The sequence below is a fragment of the Macaca fascicularis genome, chromosome 2 (assembly GCF_037993035.2).
Source record: "Macaca fascicularis isolate 582-1 chromosome 2, T2T-MFA8v1.1".
NCBI classification, from domain to species: domain Eukaryota; kingdom Metazoa; phylum Chordata; class Mammalia; order Primates; family Cercopithecidae; genus Macaca; species Macaca fascicularis.
The window spans coordinates 200,089,116-200,105,789 of NC_088376.1; the positions used below are offsets into that span (position 1 = coordinate 200,089,116).

At 38.7% G+C, this 16,674-nt stretch overlaps 1 protein-coding gene across 8 annotated transcripts in view; it reads left to right on the forward strand.

Moving 5' to 3' along the window:
* The window catches only part of ROBO1 (roundabout guidance receptor 1), a 1,154,304-nt gene that overhangs the window by 1,084,817 nt on the left and 52,813 nt on the right, over window positions 1–16,674 (forward strand). For all 8 annotated transcript variants that reach the window (XM_005548415.4, XM_065539306.1, XM_065539308.1 and 5 more), the window contains 5 exons: window positions 3,612–3,733; window positions 4,533–4,764; window positions 6,286–6,407; window positions 9,082–9,253; window positions 14,363–14,560. In XM_005548415.4, coding sequence (XP_005548472.3) covers window positions 3,612–3,733; window positions 4,533–4,764; window positions 6,286–6,407; window positions 9,082–9,253; window positions 14,363–14,560 — 846 coding nt within the window. The remainder of the gene's footprint in view (window positions 1–3,611; window positions 3,734–4,532; window positions 4,765–6,285; window positions 6,408–9,081; window positions 9,254–14,362; window positions 14,561–16,674) is intronic.

A 16,674-nucleotide genomic window follows, 5' to 3' on the forward strand; every position in this document is an offset into this window, starting at 1 on the left:
TCACCTTTAAAATGGGGCTGCACATAATTCCGCAGGATTGGACAAGGAATAAATTAATCAATATATAAGTACATAAGATGCAGATTTGTGTTTTATTTTCCATAAAATCTATTATTGGACTTGTATGTCTTTTAGTGTCAGGACTAAAAGGAAGTTCATAAAATTTGAGGGTATCATAAAACTGAGAAAGACAGCTAGTATGCCAAATGAGAGAATCAGAATTAAATATAGCTCAACAGATTGGACTGATGGGAGAGTGCTCACTATTAAAGTTAATAGAGCAAATTAAAAAGTCGGGTACTTGAACTTGGGTTTAAAAAATTACCTGTAAAAGGATAGACTAAAGACAGCAGGCTTACGGGAGGTATATGCATGCGTGTCGGGGCTCTCAGAATGGTCCGACTTTAAATTAAACACCCGTCTGAACCTACTGAGGGATGTAGTTGCCAAGAGAGCAAATGTAGTCTTAGCTGGCACTAGAATTATGCCTGGATCAAGTAATTTTTCTCTCTTTACTTAGAACTATTCCGTTCATGAACGGAGTAATGTGTTTGTTCTGGACACTACATTTTCAGATGGACTTTTAAGAGGAGGACAATAAGGATAGGCGATGAGGCCGCACGAAAGGCTGAAAATCACATCATATGAAAAGACATTCAAGGATCTGGGCATGGTTAGGCCAGAAAGTAATAACATCAGAGCAGACATGACATCTTTTCCTTAACGTTTTAAGAAACTGCCGTATGGAAGAGTCATGCTTTTTCTAGCTTGAGGCAACAGCAAAGGGCCCATGAGAAGTAAAATTGAGGCACGTATCTTACCTATTCTTGGACCTCATTTGAGGCTGTAAGCCCAGGATTATAACTGTAATAAGAACCTGGGGAGTAACCTGCCAAAAAAATTTCACTGGAGGGAACAGAACGCATACACAGTAAGGAGAAAAATGAGGGGTGAGGAAATTCAAGAAGGACTTGTTGGAAAGTGATTCCTAAAGGAGCAGGCATAATTTCTCTAACCATTTCTGGAATATGGTTGCAAAAGAATCTTCCCCAAGTGTAGATACATATGAATGAGCTGGAGTCAAAAGCTAAAGGTGCACAGATACAGGGCACAGGTTCCCTGTACAGGAATCAGGTAGACCTATGTCATGGTTGGAGTCAGAGCCTTGCTATGTGGTGATCAACGTGTGTTTTCCCAAAGACAAGATGTGATGATGCAAGGAAGATGGGATGAGCACCTGGCGGGTGGGGGTGGTGGTCATCATCGCTGAGATGCGGCTGTTGTTATCGTTGTTCGTTGCTATGATTCTTCACCCATGTGTCCTGTCTGTGCATCATTCTTGGACCCTAGGATGTACAGATACCCAGAACATATATATCATACCTAAGGTGATACCAGTTATCATCAGTGAGTGGGGCCTGGATAGTCTCCCCTCGGAGGTTGTGTATGTGAAGTTTTCACGTTGGGGGAAACAGTTGGCTGGAGCAGTTAGGTTTTCCTTAAGTCAATTGTGAATATTGGGAAAGACCTTTTACATTGTCATACATTTCTTTCAGGAGGTAGAGAACAAAAACAGTAAGAGGATCAATTTGTAAGCTTCTCAAAATTATTTTATTAGGCATCACTTTCCCTTTTTCTCTCCGATGTGAACGTTTCTATTATGATATTATAGACTCCTGTTGCTGTCATGGGTACTAAGTGGGAGAATCTAGCAATTTCCATGAAGGAACTGACTGGTGGATTTATCTCCTATTAGAGGAATTCGGGATTGGGATGCAGACCATGGCAGTTACAGATAAAATGGTTATTTCTGTATTTGAGGAGACTTTCTGAAAGGGAGATGATTTTGTGAGGATGGGAGCTTACGTATGAGGGAGATATTTGGAAGCTGACATGATGTGTGTGTTTTCCACATGTGAATACATTTTAATTGAACCTATGTTTATTAAGCAACACTTATGTATATGGCACTATGCTATATACCATGGGTCCACAATCCCTGCTCTCAGGAAAAGCACTTTTTATGTCTAATACAAGACAGCTTTTACCACAGCCCTCAGGATTAGCTGCCTTTGATATCACCATTTGAAGCACAAGGAAACTGGGGAATAATGAGGTTAAGAAATTGTTCCAATGTTATGTGGTTTTTAAGTTGCTGAGGTGGTGTGCAAACCCAAGTCTGTTTTATTCCAAGTATTTCAGTCTTATCTTAGAAATGGATGGCAGTTTAAGTCATAGGAGCAAATGATACCAGTGGATAAGGAAGAGATGGAAAGCTGATGGTCAAGTGTTTACTACATAGAGGCTGTGATAATAGTTATCCTGAGGGCAGATCCTAGCCAAAAATATTGGTAAAGTAAGATGAAGTACAGAATTATCCCAGTTCTTTTTTTTTTTCATCTTGTTTATTTATCAGCTTAATTTCTAGGTTAAGTATAAAAACAACCAAACAATATGTAAGAGTGTTTGATGTCCATCTTGATGTCATTTCTTCCACTTGCCTAGCTTCCCTGGACTTCATCCGAGATACTTAGCAGTCTCATTCTTAGTATTCCTGCTTTTGCTTTCTACCCAAGATCAATTCTTTGAAGGTATTTAATGATTCAGTAAACTAAAATTCTCATTTTAATTTTTTTATATAATGTGGAATAATCTGGAATGTAGGTGCCCACATGCAATACTTTGAGAAGAGAATTCTGAAGTCCAAAAAACATTTTCTTCACTTCCTCCCAAGTATTCCCTGTTACTGTTATAAACAAAGCAAAACACCTGTTTAGAAAACCGCTTCAGAAATGGGCAAATGTTTTTTGAGTGTAGACTTTAAGAAGCTTATTAAAAAAATTAGCGTTAGTAGCCATTTCATTCTTACTGTGTTCTTAGTTTCCTTTCTAAAATTTGGGGGCTGCTGTGATTAAGAACTCTTTATTAAACCTTCTTTACGATGACATAGTAACTAAACTAAATCATCATCAATTACATAAATGTTAAGTACTTTTTTCTCATGAATCTAATCAGATTGATTTTATTTTACTTCCTTGGTGGCATCTGTATCACCTCCATTGTAGCCGCTAACTTACCATATACCTTATATGAGAAAATATCCAAGTTCATCTTAATGATGTAAAGTATCTGACTTCTTTCTGTTCTTGGTTTTCACTAACCATATCTCCTTTCTTTTCATGGCTTAGCCACTCTGCTGCAATTGCAGTCTCTTTTCTGTCTTGTATAGTTAGGACCACTACAGGTTTTCATAAACTCAGAGGGCATTGCACTAGTGCCCTCATTTTCATCAGGAAAGTGATCATGGCATGGTAGGAGGAGCCACTCAATGTTGCTATTTGCCATTGTTGTCTTTGCTTCCTGCTCTTTTTGACTTTCTATAATACGTGTCCTCTGCATTCTCTCTCTCTCTGTATGTCTATCCCCTCTTACTTTCCTGATCCTAATAAAAAGGTTAAATTATTATTATTATTTTTTTTTTCTGAATCACAGCCTGGCCTGTATTCTACTTAACTGAGAGTTGCTATGAATGAAAAGTTTGTTTTACCATGCTTTCATTCAGTTCAGTAGCATTGTGTAGAAACTGACACAGTTTTCTTGAATTGTTGTAGATGTTCCACCAACAAGCCAGGGGGTGGACCACAAGCAGGTCCAGAGAGAGCTGGGGAATGTTGTTCTGCACCTCCACAACCCTACCATCCTTTCTTCCTCTTCCATCGAAGTGCACTGGACAGTGAGTTGTTACAATATTTGATCTCAGTTTTCCTAAGCGTCTGGGAGATCATTATAATGCATATAAAATGTAACTATCTGTTGCCCACTTGTACATTAATGATAACTTTACAGTGTAACACTGTTTATTACAGTGCTTATTAGTTGGGCTTTAAACAGAAAAATGTTGCATCTTGAGCCTATTTTTTTCTTATTGTGCTGCAGTAGTGAACTTGACCTGTCTCAGGAAAGAAACAGATAGTATTAACTATGATATGTAACTTGTGATAGGATCATTATTACATGAATCTTTTAAACTTGGAGATATTTCCAAGTAGTGTTAAGTAGGCTTTTAAAATCAGAGAGTCATCAAACATTTTAGCTTCTCATCCCCTTGGCCCAGGTGTGTCTTACATGCAGTGTTAGAGCTGCCATCAGGCCTCACATTTCTGCATGAAGCATAGAAGTTAATGCCACAGAAATTTGTATCACCTTACAAAAGATAGTGGATTTTTTTCAGTATTCTACTTACTTGAATGTTTTAGCTGAAGATTTACAAAAGATAGTGGATTTTTTTCAGTATTTTACTTACTTGAATGTTTTAGCTGAAGATTCTTTTGGATTTTCTATGAGCACACTCATGTTGTCCACATTCTAATGAGTTTTATTTTTTCCTTTCTAATTCTGACACATTTCTTGTGTAAGAATGTGGGATGAAGCCAGACAGAATTTTGTGCATTTTATAACATTTAATTTTTATTGTTTTCTAATGAACCAGTAAAATAGTATGAATAATTACATTTTACTTGTCTTTTTAATAGGTAGATCAACAGTCTCAGTATATACAAGGATATAAAATTCTCTATCGGCCGTCTGGAGCCAACCACGGAGAATCAGACTGGTTAGTTTTCGAAGTGAGGACCCCAACCAAAAACAGTGTGGTTATCCCTGATCTCAGAAAGGGAGTCAACTATGAAATTAAGGCTCGCCCTTTTTTTAATGAATTTCAAGGAGCAGATAGTGAAATCAAGTTCGCCAAGACCCTGGAAGAAGGCAAGTATGATGAAGCGTATGATTTCCATGCAGTGCAGTATATTTGTTAGGATTGTACTGGCTTAATTTAAATTGTTAGAATGTTAAGAGTGGCATTAATTATTAACTTTCTTGACATTGAACATACATTTTGCTAACAGTATTTGTTTATTTAGAAAACTAGAAAAGCAAAATGCTATAATAGTTGACTTGCTTCAATAGTGGCCTGCCTACAAATGTGCAAATGTGAACATTATATTACTTAAGGATATACAGAAATTTATTCAGAACTAAAATTCACATTTAAAAATGAAATTGTTTTCCATTTGGTTTATTTTACATTCAGCATTTTCTATTTGTTTGTTTTGATCCATGATTGGAGTAATGTGTTGATTTGCCCAGGACTTTCTGGGATTAACATTTTTTGTTTGTTTGTTTTTTGTTTTTGAGACGCAGTCTCGCTCTGTGGCCCAGGCTGGAGTGAGCGGCGCCATCTTGGCTCCCTGCAAGCTCCGCCCCCCGGGTTCCCGCCATTCTCCTGCCTCAGCCTCCCGAGGAGCTGGGACCGCAGGCGCCGCCACCACGCCCGGCTAATTTTTGTATTTTTAGTAGAGACGGGGTTTCACCATGGTCTCGATCTCCTGACCTCGTGATCCGCCCACCTCGGCCTCCCAAAGTGCTGGGATTACAGGCGTGAGCCACCGCGCCCGGCCGGGATTAACATTTTCTTCCTAAATCTCATCTCTCTTAAAACACCTCAGTTCTAGACAAACCACTATAGCTGACCACCCTATTACTAGAAATTAAACAATATTTACATAAAGGTAAAAGATTACATTAAATTACAGCACGATATTTCCCAACATGTCTTTGTCGCTTTGGCTGTATAAATAATTATGATGAATGATTAACATTCATTTTCATACTTTTGAACATTTTGAGGGAGAACAGGAGACTAGAGTTACAGGGTGGAAGAAATAGGAATTGTCCTGGGAGGTTTGGTGGGAACAAGGTGTTTAACTTTGGTTATGGAAAATTCACAGTGGCAGTTAATTAGCATTGAGTGAGGAACAACTTAGGTAGTTTGGGACTATTCAGACTTGGATGAAATACATCTTTAAAACATATGCAGCGGGGCACAGTGGCTCACGCCTGTAATCCAAGCACTTTGGGAGGCTGAGGCGGTGGATCACCTGAAGTCAGGAGTTTGAGACCAGCCTGGCCAAAGTGGTGAAACCCCGTCTCTATTAAAAATACAAAAATCAGCCGGGCGTGGTGGCGGCGCCTGTAATCCCAGCTACTCAGGGGGCTGAGGCAGGAGAATCGCTTGAACCCGGGAGCGGGAGGTTGCAGTGAGCCGGGATCATATCACTGTACTACATACAGCCTGGACGACAGGGGGAGACTCCGTCTCAAAAAAAAAAAAAAAAAAGCATATGTTGAAATAATATTAAATATTTATTATTGGTTTTGATATTAATAACCTGCTTTCAGTGTTCTCTAGCACATTGTAATAACCTACCTTTTAAAACAATTTAATAGCACCCAGTGCCCCACCCCAAGGTGTAACCGTATCGAAGAATGATGGAAACGGAACTGCAATTCTGGTTAGTTGGCAGCCACCTCCAGAAGGCACCCAAAATGGAATGGTCCAAGAGTATAAGGTATGAGAATAATGTGTGTGTACGAATGTCCTGATGGACAGCCCCCGCCATTCACAAAGAAAAAGCTGGTATTTGTTTGTGGATATTTGGCGCCATCTGCTGGTCCAAATAGCAACATGTAAATTATTTTTAAAACGCTTTCTTGTTTATTCAGTGATTTTGAAATTCTGATTCAGTTGGTCTGACAGGGGCCCTTGGACATATATTTCGGTGAATCTTTTGGCGATTCTGATGTGCGTTCTTAGTTAAGGCCCAAATAAGACTGTACATGTTCTTCTGAGTAGCAAATTAATCTGTACAGTAACCAAGTATCCTGAGCCGAATTTTATTTTATTTTCAAAATAGTTTTAAAAACAAATTGAGAAACCTCTTTATGAAATGTGTGTATATTAACAGTGTGGTTTTTAAAGTATTTAAAAGACTGCCATAAGTGCACTGTGGATGTTTTCATATGTTTCAAATAAGATTTTCTAGCATAATTGAGGCATTAAAAGTCTCTGTACTTTTAAGTGTTTTCTTAAGAGTTTCAAGGCTGTCTCCATACTGAGGATTGACAGGATACTATGTGTTAGTCTAGGAAAACAGAATGTTATAGAAGATTTTTAAGGATTTAAAATGAGATGATGTCTCAGCTCTCAAGGTAAACTGTGGAATGTAGGCATTTTCACCTAAGAGTCAAAACTCATTTCTCTCCTGAAGAAATGCAAAAGGGTGGATTTCACTTAACTTCACGGTCAATTTAAAATAATAAAATGCCTTGCTGAACCTGATTGACTGGTACAAAATCAGTTTGTGGCTTTGGTTCAGCTGTATAATGTAATTGGGGTTTAAAAAAAAAAATCACAAAAGAGTCTTTATTTCCGGCCGGGCGCGGTGGCTCACGCCTGTAATCCCAGCACTTTGGGAGGCCGAGGCGGGCGGATCACAAGGTCAGGAGATCGAGACCATGGTGAAACCCCGTCTCTACTAAAAATACAAAAATTAGCCGGGCGAGGTGGCGGCGCCTGTGGTCCCAGCTCCTCGGGAGGCTGAGGCAGGAGAATGGCGGGAACCCGGGGGGCGGAGCTTGCAGGGAGCCAAGATGGCGCCGCTCACTCCAGCCTGGGCCACAGAGCCAGACTCCGTCTCAAAAAACAAAAACAAAAACAAAACAAAACAAAAAAAGAGTCTTTATTTCCAAATGGTCAGCTCCTCGTATAGGGTCTGACCATTTCTTGGTATTATGTATTGAAACTGTATTAAAATAATACTAACTTTCAAAGAAAAAAGTAAAAGGATAAATGATGGAGGAGACTCTCATGCTTAGATTTCTTTTAAATCTCACTTCCTATTACAGTTTAGACAATTGTGTACTTAAAGTTAATGGTATATATTGCTTGAGGACATCATAAAGAATTCAGAGCATGTCAGTTGGGCGTGGTGGCTCACCCCTGTAATCCCAGCACTTTGAGAGGCCAGCCTGGCCAACACGGTGAAACCCCATCTCTACTAAATATACAAAAATTAGCTGGGTGTGGTGGTGCACACCTTTAATCCCAGCTACTCAGGAGGCTGAGGCAGGAGGATCACTGGAACCCAGGAGGTGGAAGCTGCACTAAGCCAAGATGGCAGCACTACACTGCAGCCTGGGTGACAGAGCAAGACTCCATCTCAAATAATAATAGTAATAATGTGCATGTTTTTCTATAGATCATTTTCTTATGGAAACTGAGTTTGAACATTGTCATGCACCATATCCAAGTTCTTACACGTCGCAGAAAATCACTTGGTGATGAATCTTTTAGTGAAATTTAAAACAAGGATTATAGTATAGTTTGAAAATCTCAATTTCTTGAGAATAGTTTTTGATCACAAATATTATTAGCCAAGTTAATCAGGTAGCTCTAACTTTCCCATTAGAAGAAAGGTTTTTTCACATCAAATACGTATTGCTATTCTTTATGATCTCGTGGATGCTGTGAAGCACTGATAGTCCCATTTAAATAGACGATCGGAGGGCGAATTTTCCCTCACCAACAATACAGTTCAGTGTACCAGAGGGTGAATAGAATCCTGGGATGAGGCTTACCCCTTGTGTGCAGTTTTGTTTTTAATAATCTTAGTTGTGCAAACTGCTTTAGCGTATTCAGAAGCTCTCCTTCCTTTTCAGTCAGCTACTCTTAGTAAACTGTGATGTGCCAGTGTCAGTGCCAGGCAGATTGATCCCAGAGAACGATTGAAGTAAAGTACGAGACTTGGAGTTTCCTACTCATTTTTGTTTTACAATATCTGGTCATCATGCCTAGAATGCAAATGTTGAATGGTATTCTTCTTGATCTGCATAGACACAGCTATCTGCGAGCTACTTATTTATCTGGCAAATAATGTCTTCTTAAGAAATCCTAATGAAGTAGGCTGATGGAAACTTCTACCTTCAAGCACAGATTTGTAGACTTACCTGATATAGCCTTTTAAAAGTATATGAGAAAGTAATAAAGACACCTTGAAACTACTTTTAACATTAAATTTGAATAGAAGATTGTTCATAGAACTAGATTTTAGGGAAAAATGACTTTGGAAACTTCTTATGGTAGCGCATGACCGTTTTGAACTCTGTCTAGGTCTAAAACTGCAATCCTGTGTTGATCTTTGCATTAATGTAGGTAATTTACAGCTTGACTTTCGCTTCTTACAGATTTGGTGTCTGGGCAATGAAACTCGATACCACATAAACAAAACAGTGGACGGTTCCACCTTTTCTGTGGTCATTCCCTTTCTCGTTCCTGGAATCCGATACAGTGTGGAAGTGGCAGCCAGCACTGGGGCTGGGCCCGGGGTGAAGAGTGAGCCTCAGTTCATCCAGCTGGGTGAGTGTCAGTGTGGATCCAGTTTGACAGTCTTTCACTCTACCATGTGGTCCCGCCTTGCTCTTCTGCATTTGGCTGAGCCACCGCCATTGCTAATTTAATAGAATATGGAATATGGCTTAGAGCTACAAAAAGGTGTTAGCTTTACTTAAAATATAGGGGAGAGAGACAGAGAGAGAGAGAGAGAGAGAGAGAGACTAGATGCAGATATATAGACATAGATATCTCAACTAAACTTGAACATATCCAAGCACACATTTTTGATATTTCAAGCAAAAGGCTGTCCATATTCAATGTTATGCTAATCCTGTCCTAGATAATGTTTTTATCTATTCAACAAATCCTATTAATTAAGCACCAAGGATACCTCCGTGAACATGAAAGACAGTCTGTACCTTCATGGAACTCACGGTTGCTTGGATTTAAAATCAAACAGGCCGGGCGCGGTGGCTCACTCCTGTAATCCCAACACTTTGGGAGGCCAAGGTGGGCAGATCACGAGGTCAGAAAATCGAGACCATCCTGGCTATCAGGGTGTAATCCCGTCTCTACTAAAAATACAAAAAAAAAATAGCCGGGCGTGGTGGCGGCGCTTGTAGTCCCAGCTACGCGGGAGGCTGAGGCAGGAGAATGGCGTGAACCTGGGAGGTGGAGCTTGCAGTGAGCTGAGATTGCACCGCTGCACGCCATTCTGGGTGACAGAGTGAGACGCCATCTCAAAAAAAAAAAAAAAAAAAAAAAAAATCCAACAAGCAAACTTCTATTTAAAACTTAAACCAGGTATTAGAAGTTTATAGCAATGACCAATTTATATTTACATGTAGTGTCTATTTAAAATTATAATTGCTTATTATAGCAAAAGATAGATTGAGATGACAAGAAGTATTAAAATATGTTTATATGCTGATTGCTTAGAAAGTTAAATACAATTTGTGCCTCAAACATAGTTAGATGAATTAAAAAAAAAAAATCAAAAGCTTCATTACCACGGTTCACTCTAGGCAATATAGCATGAACATAAAGTACAAATTAGTAAGTGCATGGTAGTAAATTCTAAAACAAACAGCAAAACAATGACAAAATACCATTGTAACTGAAAAGGAAGAAGAAAGGTTCAAATATTTAGAAGCTGTGTTTAAATTATGAATGATGCCAAGAAGTATATAGCACCTTTATGATTTTGTCTTCCAGATCAGAGGTTAAGCATTAGTAGTATTTTATTACTAGTGAAATATTAGTATATGTTACTAATATTACAATCAGTTGTTCAATCATCAAAAGGGATCCGATGTATGAAGCTTTGTATTTCACAATTACATACTATTTTTGCATGTTAATAATATTGATGACATCCTGGAGATCATTTCAAAACAAAATTAAGAATCACCTGGTTTTCGTAAACTTCCTTGCTATACATAAAGAACTTCACATTTATTTTGAAGAATATTATTGATGTTCCGTTGTTTAGACAATGCGAGTTGCAGTAATAGATACATTTGCAGAATTTCTATCCTATGATACAATAAATCTACCAAAGTCCACTTGTGGGGTGAGGACTCTGTTCCACACAGACATTGAGGATCATAGGTGGATGAGTTAGCCTCTTTATCACAGGGCTTCTGAAGTGGACCCGGGGTCTGCAGCAAGGGGAGGAAAGAAACACATCATCTATGGGAGTGTTCAATGGTACAGGTCTAGACAGGGTGCCGCTCACTCCCCCAGTGTGACTACAAGCAGATGAATGGGGTCACTACAAAACTAAGTCACTGGCCAGGAAGCCTCCTCCCAACAGCTCCATTAGATGAGAGTTCCATTCAAGCTTTTAGGGAAAACGTGCTCTCTCTTTCACAGCTGTAGGCTAAAATTTGATTTTTTGCACTCATGTTACCACTAAAGAACTTATCCATGTAACTCAAAACGTCCTGTTCTCCAAAAACTAGTAAAACAAAATATTTTTTAAAACAATAACCAATGATTATATATAGAAATAAAACTTTTAAACAAAAATAGCTCCTGGTTTGTTTGAAGCAGCACAAGAAACTATAACAAAATGAGTTGCTTGATGCATCTGTTGCAAATTTATATAAGATGTGGAGGAAAACAGTTTAGATTGAGCAAATAGTTGATATTCAAATATTTGCCCAATTTTGTTAAATTTCAGTATGAATTTATTAACATTGAAATAAGTTAACATTATGATGACTATATATATTATTGTTGCTTACCTATTTTTATGGCTGAAGATTATTTAGTTCTATTTTTTGGAAGATAAATTGGGAAAATGACCATGTATAATTTTATTTATCTAAGATTGAAACCATGGGGGCCAAATTGGTTTCCTTGAAATTATAAATGAGTTCCATTTTTCCATCTCCTAATATAGGCTCAGCTGCAGGGAGACAAAGACTGAGCTAGCGAGTGCCTGTTTTAATTCATTAGTCATACCACACTTGAGTCTGTTAAGTCCATCTGGTTGCTTGCACAGGACCTCTCTTGGATGTTTCCATATTATCTGAGGCTACCCATCTTAACCTTGCACAAATAGCCATGAAATCTATAAACCTAGCAGATACAAAGAATGTATTAGGAATAAGAAGAACAGGTCTGCTTGGTGAACTTTAAGAGGATGAAGTGCTCTTAGGATAACCAGAGGTAATAAAAGAGTCTGGAACATGAAATAAAACTTTCATTCAACAAACAGAGAAAGGCAGGTAACTGCTTGTGAAAATAGGTTTTTCACCCTCTATAGAATGAGATCTGGAATTCTATTCAAGAAAAAAGCAAACTGAAAAACCACACACACTCGTACAACATGAGAAGGAATTTAGCCATTTTGCATTGAAAGGGGTGCAGTTTTCCTGAAGGCTGTTTCCTTCATCATTGAACGCTGCTTATTTTTCCTTCCAGTTTTCTTATCAAGATGCAATGCCATTTAATAAGAAAAATATCCATTGAAAGAAGAATCCATAAAAAAATGTTATTCATGTGTAATGAGTTATACCAATTATCTTTCTGGAAAAAAATGTATTTTGGATTGAAAAATATTTCTCTCTTAAAGCAGATTGTATTAGCAGAATTGCTGTATTTCTTTCTAATTTGGTCTTAAGGTCTCTCTTTGCAGAGTGGCTATAAACTCTAGTCCTGCCCTGACAGGGCTTTGGAGAATTTGGTTGTGGGTGTTCACTTTGTGCCTTTCACAGGATGCTTTTTAATTCTGGCAAACAGCATAACGCCTCAGTGTTCCACACATGACCAGGTGTTCCTCGCACAGGAAACTTGTTTATACCGGCAGATGTCCCTGTGGCTTTCATCTGACCGGTGTCCAGCTTATTCCTGTCAATATGACCCCTCCTAGGAGAGCCTTGACTGGGAGGAAAGTTAAAACCTTCCAGTGTGTTGCTTAGATGAGACTCAGAGGAGGCAACACAACAAAAACACATGCAGTAACTGAAGCAGTTTGTTACTCACAGATCCATGGGACAGAGGGTGTGCCGACAAGGGCCGATGAGGCCACCGGGGCAGTATGCTCAGCCAGCAGGTGGGGGTCCAGAGAGGGGAGACCTAGGCACTGAGGCCTTTTTGCCCTTGCAGGTATTACCCAGGCAGGTTTCCTTTGGGGAGTTCCAACTGGTGGGTTCTTAGAGCAAATGGCACAAGTTCCATGGGGTCACATTCTGTCTGAGAACGGTCACTGTGGCATATCTGCACAGTCCATGAGGGGTGTGGCGTCACTGGGGTGAGTCAAGGAAGTTGTGTCTACATATCCCATAGGGAAGTGGTCACCAAAAGTCAGTCGTGTAAGGCAGTTACCTGGATTGACCATGTTGAGGAGCTGGAGGGAAGCAGGGAACTGGAAATTGTCAAGGGTATCAGTGAGACACCTGTGAGAAGGTTAAACTTAGATTCAAAATCAATGCTGAGGCTACATAAAATTTTAAGAACTCATGACAACAATATGTATCAGAGTCAAATGTTTAATAGTAAGAAAGCACCAATCCTAATGAAATGGGCCAACACCGTCTTGTTTCACCAGATGTGGTGGGGGAAGAACATCAAAATTGCAGACAGAGGTGGGCATTCTGCACAGTGGGCACCCTCAGGGTTGATATCACTCAGTGCCAACAAAATTAGGTATTGCTTTGGTGATACAGCCTCCAGTTCTCTACAGCAACTTTGCAGACCTCTTGTGTGACTGGGTGTTATGGTGGGCTTGAAAAAACTCAGTAGGCTTAAAACATAAATGTAAACTAAGTACATTTTATTAGCCGTATATTCCATCAAGTTTTAAATATTGAATGAAAATGGCCAGCAGAAAATATGAGCCCTTTTGACTATTCATCACCCTTGATATTATAATTCTTTTACATATTCAACACTATTTTGTCTATTGCTCACCGTGATTGTTATTTTAATGGAGAAATTATCCATGGCTCTTCCAATGGTAACATTATGTTAATTTTTCTTTGGGTTTTCCTGATCCTGAATTGTATAGGTCTTTCTGAACTTACGTTAATTAATGTGTTTCTAAGACAATTAAATGTCTTACAATATAGTGTTAGTGTCGGGGGTACATACACACGTATAGAGACTTTTCCATATCTAGCTTAGAGAGGAAATAAAATTTTCTTTTTTTTAGAACATACTATTTAAGCATGCCTATAGAAATCTGAGAAAGTTTATATCTTGTCTGTAAATACTTATTAAATATTCCTTATTTGCACATGTATTATTTGTACGTGTATGAAAGTATTTCATTTTTTTAGTGTTATGTTTTTGTATTTTTCTCAGTTAGCACTGTCCTGTGAGACTTAATCTAAGCAGTAACCTGCAGAGCTCTTTGGGTGGGAAAGAGAAGCAGGTGCCATTGCTTTCGTCTTTAAGCATGATTCTATACAGCTGCCTCGCTTGCTTTGAGTTGAAATAAATAAATAGCATTGTGCAATTTTGCTGAAAACAGTATGAACTGTTTTATTTGATGATGGTGAGTGGTGTGAGAGGAAAAACAGAAATCATTATCCAGAAATTAACAAAGCAGTGGCAGCCACAAGTGAGTGCGTGCGTTATTGCGTTGAGTCTGAAGCCCACATTAATCGGAAGATGGCTTTTCAGATTCCCACGGAAACCCCGTGTCACCCGAGGACCAAGTCAGCCTGGCTCAGCAGATTTCTGACGTCGTGAAGCAGCCGGCCTTCATAGCAGGTATCGGAGCGGCCTGCTGGATCATCCTCATGGTCTTCAGCATCTGGCTTTATCGACACCGCAAGAAGAGGAACGGACTGACTAGCACTTACGCGGGTATCAGAAAAGGTATTCGCTTTCCCAAGGTTTTCATGTTTTAATGTTTCTAAAACTCTTGATTTTAATATTTGATTCCAAATGATTCATGATTATGCATATCCTCTAAAAATTTCTTAATATATAAAGATTTTCAAAAGTGCGTTTATGGTGCTGTGGTATCCACATACTAACTTCTCTTACGTAGCAGAACTGCAAATAGAGTTGATTAGTTTCTTAGGGCTCAGTTCCTTTAAAATAGATTTCGCCAAGGTAGGTCTACCTTTGGCTGTTAGACCATTTCCCTTTTCTCTTAGGGAATTATTTTATTGCCTTATGTTCTTGAGGGAAATTTTTAATGTCCTTGTTATTGGAATTATAAACGCAACCTTGAAACAATCTCACGCAGTTTCAGAGGAGACACCATTACCCTCTGTGAAGCAAAATAGAAAATACTGCCATTTGATTATGTATAAAATACTCCTTTCTTGGTGAATATGGAAGGCGTGACTGAGTGATGTACTGTTGCTTAGGGAGAGAAGAGGGTTAGTCCATTTTTATTATTGTAAAGTTGCGAAATGGAATATGTGTATGCTGTTACTTAGTGATAGTGATTTTGTTACAAATATGTTTGCAGTTTTAAAAAAGACAGCTTACTTGGCCACTATTAATATTTACAATTTTAAAGATGACCCAAATATGCCAAGATTTTCACAGATACTTTTGCTACTTATCCTTAAACTCCGAAGCCTGCTGATACTTTTGTGTTTTGTATTCTCAAAGGAAATTGTTAACAGTGTCAGACAGACAATGCTCCCTGCCCCTTTGATATCTTCATCAATTCTGAGCCTCAGATCTTGGCTGTAGGTTAGGTTAGATGGTTGTAAGTCGCAGTTTTCAGGGACACCGAGTTTATGTCATTAGTCCAACAAGATCACTTTTAGTACCCCATTCTTGCTCTCAGAATTGTACTGACTAAGTGGCAGATTATACAAATTAGAGGTCCCATCCTTCAGTCTCATGCAACAGCTTTGCTTTGCTGCAAAGCAAATTTAAAGAGGATTTCCAATTAAAAAAAAAGTCTTCTACCATCACCAACTTTTCCCCCCGATTTTCTACATAAGTGAACATTTCTTACACATGTTGGCCAGATTATTTCCCTGACCAATTACATGACAAAGTCAGAATTTTTCATGTTAGCTAGAACTTGAATGTCCCTACGCATAGATAAAACAGTACGGGACAGCAATCTAAAATATTTGTGTTCTCCGTCACAAGGGGACTCAGCAAGAGTCAACACAAATGCGTCACTAATACTATAAAACTAAATCTCCTTGCCACCTGCCTGTGGCTCAGCAGCAGTCTCTTCATGTACATACATTTGCTTTAGCATTATCATCCTTAAATATGTTTTTTTCAGATATGTGTCCTATCTAGGGATGAAGCAGTATGTCAATATTCCCGCCTGTGAAATGGAAAATGAGGGCTTGGAGGTTACTGAAAAGAGAACTGGCGCTCATTATGTATACAAAGTAGAAGAATGTCAGGCACATGTTACCATATAAAACCTTTGACTAAAAATAATGGTAGACAAGGGGTTTTTGGGTGTCTTTGTGTGGTGGAGCGGGGAAGGGGTAGGGTGTTAGGGGTAGAAGATGTTTGGAAAGCTGATTTGAATGAGGAAAAGGGTGACTAATTAACATATAGATGTGGAGTCTCTTGAATTCATCATCAAAAGACCTCCGTCATCAACTCTGTTTTGCTAATAGCCAGTCGGTGGAATCCTGGGTTTCTTATGAGGTGCCATAGCTACGTGATGATACTAATTTAATGCTCTACGTTGTCTTGAACTCTAGAAATGTGACATGCAACTCTCCTTCCTACTGAAATGTTTCTCTTTCTTTACTAACGTACTTTGAGCATGCCGAGAAATGCCTATGTCCTCTTTGTGCAAAACCTATTAAACTAATACCATTGTCCTTTCAACTTAGCTTGTGTTTAAGCAGAAATCATAGAACATAATTACAAATGTAATTTGATGAGCATTTGATTCTGCTTTCTTCACTTTGTCCTGTTGGCACTTTTTCATAATTTTGTTTCTATGCAATTTTTTAAGTGCATTTTGAGATCTTAAATTTTCTATGCCA